Raw genomic sequence first — 8,886 nt, forward strand, 5'->3', positions numbered from 1 at the left:
TGCTGTTGTCCTTGCTAACTATATTAAACTTGTGATCTTACCTGTACTGTAATTTCATCTTTCACTACATTATTAACATATTTCTACAGTCCTACTCTTGGAGATACTGGATTGAGTACTACCGGGCAAACTCTTCTAGGGTCCATTTTGTATGTTTTGACACTTCATATAGTAACATCAACAAACTCCCCTCTGTGTCCACACCATTTAATTGGTCCCTTTCTGGCAATTATAGCAAAAAAAGTAAGCCAGAATTGAATGGTCCAGGACTGAGCTACTTCCTCACACATGGATGCAGGTATTTCATAACAACAATGGAGACACGGTGAATGGAGCTGCGCCTGCCTAAGCTGTATTTGCCCATTAAGGGACATTAGTATCCTGAGATAACAACCCAGCATGATTCACTGTTACACTTAAATTTATGGGAAGAAAAAGAATAAGTTAATATGCACGTGATTGAAAGTTTTTTTTTTCATAATTGTAGTTATTGATAGACATTGCAAAAGATGGACATACATGTCAGTGTTTATTCCCTCACTGCAAACCATGCTTTTGGAATTAACCTTTAAATCAGTGGGTTTTGTTAATGCAAATTTGAACATAAAGCAAAGACTACATCGAAGGACAACCACACTGTGTATCTATTCCAAGCATTCTTGGAACCAGTAGGTGGTAGCATTTGTAAAAAACAACAAAAAACCTGGGCCAAGCTATTCTTGTTACAGATTTGAGGAGATATATATGAGACAATAAGGGCTATGAGAAACATCTTCTAATAAACTGCCTAACAGGTGTATTCTGGAGTCCTGTAAACATAAAATAGGGTCTGAAAAATAGAACCTGGAAGTAAAGTGAAGCAAAAGAATACCACATATCCAGGTCTCTCTCTCTCAATCTCTCATTTTTTGTTTGCTTGTTTAAGAAATTTGGGATGGGAGATTACTTGCACAAAGCAATCAGTTGAGTTTGCGGGAGGAAGGAAATGTCCATATCATGACTTTTTTGGATTACTAAATGAAGAAGTTTGTTGTTAGACTTCTTTAAGCTGTCCTCTGATAGGAAAGCAAACCTGCATATTTCACCCGAAAATCCTCTAAAGGCTGCAATGAAGGAAGGATCATTGAGAAGTAGAAGGGAATCAAGAAAAAAGAACAAGCTGTAGCAGGATAAGTGGAAGATAGAAATTAAAGAAACTGAGAATGATTTGAAGGAAAATGTAAATAGATAGCAGGATGTTCTTTACACGTATTAGAAGTAGAAAGCACTTGAGAAAATTGTGGTTCATCTGGATTGTCAGTGAAAGAAAAACACTTAGAGAAGGAAAGGACAGTGCAGCAAAGCCAGACAATTTATTTGCAGCAATCTTAATCATGATTTCTACTGAATGTTTCCCTAGACTTAACATACTCTTCTTAGATGCAAAAAATGAAAAGAGAATGAGGATTTGTGGAAGGTTAAAAATATAAAGTCTGGAATGAAATAGTGAATTAATCTTTTTCTTCCTATGATATTTCTAGAATTAGAAATTCTTGATTGCCAAAGTAGACAGACTAATATTATATACCAATTATTGTCCTTAGGGTAAAAAAAAAAATGCACTGCAGAAGAAGGTTTCCAAATTACTTTTTATAAATGCATCTGTACTTTTGCTGTTACGTAGAGTGGAGGTGGAGATTAGAATAAGACACTAATTACAGCAACAGGGATCATGTGGCAGAAATACAAAATCCTGTTTATGTTCCCTTTACTCCCAGGGCATGGTACTGGAAATAGTTCATAGTCCTTTTGAAAAAAAGAGTGCTTTCATTCAATAACCAAAATTATCTTCCTGACCTCTGCAGCAACAGGCCTGTGCACACTGTTTCCAAAGTGAGCAGGCAGGCTTCAATTTGTCTGACCAAAACACACTCCTCTTGTTTTTTTTTTTTTGGAGGGGGGGCTTGCGGGAGCATGGAGAGGTGCAGCCAAAGACTCTGATTCTTGTTCTTGGTTTGCTCTTGTCTGAAAAGCAGCCGTAACATGCATGTCTCTTGCATGTTGTATTCATTAATAGGCTTTAGTTGAATTGTAAAGCAATAATCTGAAAATTAAAACTATGCTTTTACAATAGCCATCATTCTAGATTTAATTTTTTTGCGTCATTCTTGATTCTGTGTACAAAATTCTTAAGTTCTTTATCGTGTGTTTTGTAAGTAGGTCTTTCTATTTGAAAGTTTTAATTATCACCCACTGACTTCGGTTACAATGGCAACAGAGCAGTAAAAATTTACAGCAAAGATTTAACTAGGGAGTCTGTGGCTTGGAATGTCTTTAAGTTTTAGAAACAGAGCTGGTAAGTATCAGTTTTACTTCTTAGCTGCTCACCAAAAAATAGTAAGTAGTTGAGACTGTTTTACCTTCCTGAAAAATCATTCCTTTTTTCAGCATATGATATGCAACTCATTTTCAGTTTTCTGTTTGAATGCCTAGTATTGGTTTATTGATAGATTTTTAGTGGAGAAAAATTGTGAACTGTAACTCCTTCACCCTGTTGCTTTTTTTAAAAGCTCTGGAGACTGTAAGTGCTCACATGTTCTACTGACGGATTGCAAAAGTAACATTCATTTATAACATTTGAAGGATTATTCATGGAAAAATTATGCAAAGGAAAAAACAGCAAGATCCTTTGGGATATGTGTAAACTTTTCCAAATGTTCTTGCCACAGATTTCTGAACAGCACTCAGCTCACTCTGATGAAGTTGTCTCACGTTCCCTAACGCAAACAAATTTTTAATAATGTTTTAATATTTTTATACATTATTTTTGTGCATGTCAGCATAGTCTTGAAAAGGATGCTGAGAAATAATGAAAACCAAACTAACCCTTGTTCATGCCAGCTCACTGGAAAATCCTACTTAAGAGTGCTTTGTCTCCATGAAAGGCAAAATAACAGAATAGCAATCATGGTAACAGTATGCACTAGGAGTGGAGCCAGGAGAGTAAAGAGGAGAGTTAGCAGTAGCAGATGACTTCATTTATTGGAAAAAAAGGGGCAAAATAACTCAATCTCAAATGAATTTAAATATTGGAATTTTGTTATCAGCAGTATCGGGCATAGCTTCCCCAGCTAATTGCTCAGCAGTCTGGTATGTCCATAAACATCCCTTGGTCTGTGCAGTTTTCATCAGTATCTCACCACTTACCCTTTTTGGCATCCTTCTTGGCACAGGCTCTGTTGTCTCTTACCCCTTTACAGAAATGAGGTCATCTCCCCTGTGCTCCATAACTCGTGCTGACACCTTCTGCACCCCAGACTTCTTGCTGAACTGAATGTACGCTGCAGCACAGGTCCTGTCTAACGAGAACTCTGAACTTCACAGTTCTGCTTCAAAGACATTTGACAGCAGAGCAGATGCAAAGACTTCGTAAAAGTTTTTAAGCTCAGATTCTTTTTACCTTAGCACAGGCTTAACAGAGCCAAACTGTTTCCTTCTCTTGCCTTGGAGATGAGGAAGATGCAGAACTACATAGAAAATGGCCACTCCAGACAGAGTAATACCAGCACAACTGATACTTTTGTCTTCATCTTATCCCACAAAGCATTCTGTTTTCTGCCATCAGGATCTTCACTAAAGGCACCTAACTAGGAATTAGAATAAGTCCCTTACCTCCTTTCACAGGACTGATGAAAGCAATTGTGATTGCCATGTATAATAGCAAGGAAGCCAGGCTGGAATTGTTGGCTTAAGTTGTAAGGATCCTATACCTATTTCCACAAATTCCTATACCTATTTGCCACAATTGTAAGGCTCCTATACCTATTTCCACAAATTCTGTCACCCTTGACACATCTCACCTTAGTCAGGCAGTATTTTAGCCTGAACTGAAGTCTGATTCTATAATCTTATTTTCAATCTGAGATACGCAGTCCTTTTAGATGCATTACATCATTTGTTTCAGGTTTTTTTTAACAAACTTTTTCTGTTCTGAAGCTGTCCAGGTAGTAAAAGCTCTTGCTAAAAATGAGTTATAACGATCAATCTTTAAATATTTTTGTGTTGTATTCATATTAGTGCAAATTTCACTTCATACTTCCTTCCGTGCGGGTCTAATTTCCAAAAAAAGGGAGTGTAGAGTGAAAACTCTCAAAGAACTATTTTTGTTGGTAGACAACATCTCTTATTTTTTTGTAGGTTTTGATAGTGATAACATTTGAACCTATACATACTTTAAAATACCTGGAGTCAAATCCAGCTGGCTTTGATTTTGTAACGGCTTGACTGTGTCAGCACAAAACTTGTTATTTTGCTGTTCTTTCTCTAGATAAAGTAATTTTGGTGCGGTCTCCATGCTTTGTTTCAATGAACATTGTCTTAGAATCAAATTAATCGAACAGTCTTATTGTTTTCAGCTCTGTGACTCTCCACGGTGAGAAACTTAAACCTTTAAACTCTTATGTATTAGAAAATTTAACCGTCATTTTGACACGTGGCATGATGTCTGTGAAAAAGCACTGCACCGTACTGGTACTCATTTAGGGCTGTGCCTTGAGATTGCTACTCTTTCACAGGCTGTAGTTTCAACAGTTTGTTAAACATAATGCTTCAGTAGCTCTCGGTGAACTATAATGTCATCCACTTAAACGAACTTAATGTAAATCAGGATTTAGAACTGGCACCAGATGACACGTGGCATGATGTCTGTGAAAAAGCACTGCACCGTACTGGTACTCATTTAGGGCTGTGCCTTGAGATTGCTACTCTTTCACAGGCTGTAGTTTCAACAGTTTGTTAAACATAATGCTTCAGTAGCTCTCGGTGAACTATAATGTCATCCACTTAAACGAACTTAATGTAAATCAGGATTTAGAACTGGCACCAGAGGGAAAGAAAACTGAACCAATCCTTCAGCCAAATTAAGAGACAAGTAGTGACTTAATGCATTGCAATGTGTGATGGTAACTTCAGAGTAGCCACATTAACCCTGAAATTTATGCTGAGTTTCAGACTAAACTCTTGCTGATAAATGCTCATAATTTTCAGGAAAATTCTCTTTCAGCTGCTGCTATCTTCACACTGGGTCTCAGTTCCAATATATTTTAAGCTTCGTAGAAGGTAGTAAACACCTCAGTAGTCCTAAGTATTTTACTATTCACAAGTTGAAAAATATCTGATGGAAAGGCACTACAAACAAAGCATGTAGAGAGAAATCCTTTTTGTGAACCTAGTTCGTCAGAAGGGCTGGAGGTTTTCAAATAAAAGAACTTGTAAACATTTCTGAAACTTCTGAATGCATTTGGTTTGTCTCTGCGTAAATTTTAAGAATTTGTAATTAAAACTTTTCGTAAAAGACTTTAGTGAAATATATGTTCTTGCTAGTAATGCAACAGACAAGATTTTCAGACCTAATGGTGAAATACAAATTCAAACAGTTTTTACACTAAACTAGTCACCACCTAATTGTGCTCGGATTCATACTTTTTACATTCTAACTTGTGCTTAGCCTCCACAGCAGAAGAGGAAGATGAACCCTGTTGTCTTTAGGGAAACAGCTTCCAATGTCGTCTTACAGCCCAAATGCAACAACATTTTAATTGAAAATGCAGCAGAACATTGTACTCAGCCCTCTTTTGACCTCCCAGGTGTATGGTTCTGGTTGAATATCTGGATCAAGTAATGATTAAAAGTGCATTTTTTTAAAACTGCATGTGGCCTTTAAGCATAAGATCTTCTCTGAAGCCACATATGCCAGTGACTCATGCTACTGGTGTCATGTTTCACAAATTCTGAATGTGTGATGGTAGCAAAGACAATGCTGTCCTATATAAGACAGTATATAGGAATAAAGTAGAAAACAGGATTACAACCTGTTTTCTCTTTTTGTTCTCCCACTAAATTGATGACTTGATGAATGATACTACTGAAGGTTCCTCTAATGAACTCGTTTCCCCTCTCTGTATTGCTAGAAGCAGTCTCCTCTTTCAGCTTGTCTTGAGGCTCCTTACATGGTTAATTAAACAGCACAATGAATAATTTGCTCAAATCTGCAGAACACACTGTGGATGAGATTTTTCCCCTTACTGCTAGGGAAAAACCTTTGCAATTCTTCATAGTAATGACCCAGTTCATAGTGAAATTCCTGAGTCTAGGCTATGGGGAAATAAAAATACAAGTAGTTTGGAAGTAATTCCTACATTTCATACAACTTGATATAAATCTATATTGCAGAGTGGGTATGGACAGTAAAGCATCTTGCATCTATTTGTATTATTTTTTGCCTCTTACTAGGACAAACTCATTACTGGTTCTCCTGCTGCTTCTTGTATCTCATGAATCCTCAGTTTAAGGCAGAGGAAATTGATTAATAACTTCTGTGCTTGGGGAGAGATGAAGTAGCCTATATAACAGATAGAATCATAGAATATCTCAAGTTAGAAGGGACTCATAAAGATCATCAAGTCCAACTCCCTGCTCCTCGCAGGACTACCTACAACTAAATTATATTACTAAGAGCATTGTCCAGATGCAACTTGTACTCTGGCAGGCTTGGTGCCATGACCCCTTCCCTGGGGAGCCTGTTCCAGTGACCAACCACCCTCTCAGAACCATTTCTGTTATGAGTTGTTATCCTGTTGTCAAACTGTGCCCTGGAATGTTGGGGTTTTGTTTGGGTTTCTTTTTCTATTTCTGTTTATCGCTAATTTGAGGCCAGACACTTTTGTAACGATTCTGATGATAGTTGTATGTGGTTTTTCACATCACAAATTTTCTGTCTCTGTCGACCTCTTAACGGGTGGTTTTAGGTTAGAGGCTAGAAGCTGACTAAGCTAAGGTCCCTGGAGCCTCCAGGAAGCGGTTCCTGTAATGCAGGGGGAAGTCTGTTTCACGGCTACCTGAGCTGTACCAAGTCTGGAGATAGATACGGGGCAGACGGCCACTTTCATGACCACTATTTCCACTTCTATCAGAAGCACCAGTGCCACAATGAAATGTTTAAAAGTGAAACCTCAACCGTTTATTGTGAAGTCAAGAACAGCCTTGCATTCACTGAGGATGATGATAGGCCATGTTGTTCTCCACTGTATTGCGAAGTTCACTGCCAGCCTTTTGCGAACAGCATCAAGGAACTGGAACAAGAGCAGCTTGTCCATGTTTTCCGTGAGACCTCATAAAATCTGTAAAATGAGAGGAAGAATAATTGCAGTGAGACGTCTCTAGAGCTCATAGATGATTGAGAAGTAATGCATCTGTCTGGCCATTAGATACATGAAAAGCCCCTGCTTTCTCTTACATGCTCAAGCTGTGAGTCAGTATGAGCAGATTGTTTACAGTTTATTCACAACATGGAGTTGTGAACAAAATTCGAAACATGTGTGAGCATTCAAAAAACAAACCGACTTTATGGCTTTGCATATTACACTTTGGCACATCCAGCTGTTGTAACGGTGCCAAGACTTTTTGTAGGAGTTCATTGTTAAAAGTATGTGCAAAGCTGTTCTAAAAATTACTTCCAGACAATTCAAGAATATAGAGATGAATTCATAACAGAAATGGATAGCGTAACCCTAATGCGCAAGAAACGGTTCTTCAGAAATGGTGCCTTTTGGTTATCTGTAACAATTCATTTTAATCAGCAGCTAAACACACCGGCCCATGAAATTTCTGGGTTTTGCATCAGTTCAATGTTAAATGATCTCTGTCTTTTAGGTCCCTCTGATGTGTCAGCAGTTATGAAATTCATCAGGAGACCCACATGTCCCGATGCCTCAGTAGCAGCAAGTCTACCTACACCTCCTGTACCAAGGCACAGGAAGAGTCACAGCCTGGGGAACAAGTGGGTACTCCAGGCTTTCTCACGCTCAGGCAATTTCATGCATCACAAAGGTTTAAGGTAGCAGCAGAACACTCTGGTATTTGTCCCTTCCATTTCTTGTATAGCAAGAGTGTTTCAGGCTTTACTGTGTATTCTCTAGGTTTTCTCTTGACACTTTGTTATTTTTGCTGACTCTAATCCTTGCTAGTGCCAGACGCTGGTAGTACTTGAAAGCTGTGTATTCACCTTGGTCTGCGGATTCCTGGTGCGCATCACTGATTTTTTTTTTCCTTTTGTTTTTAAACATCTTGCTAATACATCTAAGGAAACTTACTAACTGCTTGGCACACCTTACCATTCAGGAAAGTTGTGATCTTTTGCACTGTTTTACCTGGGTAATATGGATTAGAAACATTTTTCTCTACCATTTACCCAGCTAAGTGAGAGCACCTGCTCCCCAGTTAAGATTTCAGCATCTACCAGATTTCACAATTAATGGGTTAGGGGGAAAAAAGTTCACGTGACTTGTCCAAGGTCATGGAGTGTTGATGTGTTAGTTCAGCTTCGTGAAGGACCACTAAGCAGTGGCTTAGCTGGGGTCTGCTTTTTCTGTTTTTCTACCTTTGCCTCCACCCAGGGTGTTCAGGTTTTGTACGGAGAGGAGTCAAAAAACTTAAAACTTCCCATCTGCAGAAATTTAATAGTTGTTACTTACAAAGACCACTAAAATCTGAAACTTGTTGTGGTAGTCAAGGAGCATATGTACAGCAGAGGGAAAGCGTGAGCAGTACCATTTGGTTGCCTGCTACTTAATAACCTATTGATGAGGCAAAGTCTGAGTGGAAATATCAGGAGCCAAGGGTTGCTCTTAGATGACATAAGAGGGGTTTTGCATTTTTCTCTTTCCAATTTTCCAGCATGATGTGTCAGTTCAGCGTAGTGGAGAGCAAAAGCGCCACCTTCCCGACGGAGAAGCCGCGCCACCTCCTGGATGACAGCGTCCTGGAGTCGCACAGCCCGGCCCGCAGCCATGCGCTGAACTCACTTTTCACCAACGGCCTTTCCATAGGTAGTCTGTGTGGGGAACTGAC

At 38.8% G+C, this 8,886-nt stretch overlaps 1 protein-coding gene across 1 annotated transcript in view; it reads left to right on the forward strand.

Annotated features, from left to right (window-relative positions):
- The window catches only part of LOC104073548 (ras-specific guanine nucleotide-releasing factor RalGPS1-like), a gene marked incomplete at its 3' end in the record, with an annotated part of 34,798 nt that extends 25,934 nt beyond the window's left edge, over positions 1 to 8,864 (forward strand). The window contains exons 5-6 of the mRNA XM_009573364.1: positions 7,690 to 7,816; positions 8,713 to 8,864. Of these exons, the coding sequence (XP_009571659.1) occupies positions 7,690 to 7,816; positions 8,713 to 8,864 (279 nt within the window). The remainder of the gene's footprint in view (positions 1 to 7,689; positions 7,817 to 8,712) is intronic.
- Positions 8,865 to 8,886: the final 22 nt, after the last annotated feature.

Source organism: Fulmarus glacialis, unplaced genomic scaffold (assembly GCF_000690835.1).
Source record: "Fulmarus glacialis isolate BGI_N327 unplaced genomic scaffold, ASM69083v1 scaffold9782, whole genome shotgun sequence".
NCBI lineage: Eukaryota > Metazoa > Chordata > Aves > Procellariiformes > Procellariidae > Fulmarus > Fulmarus glacialis.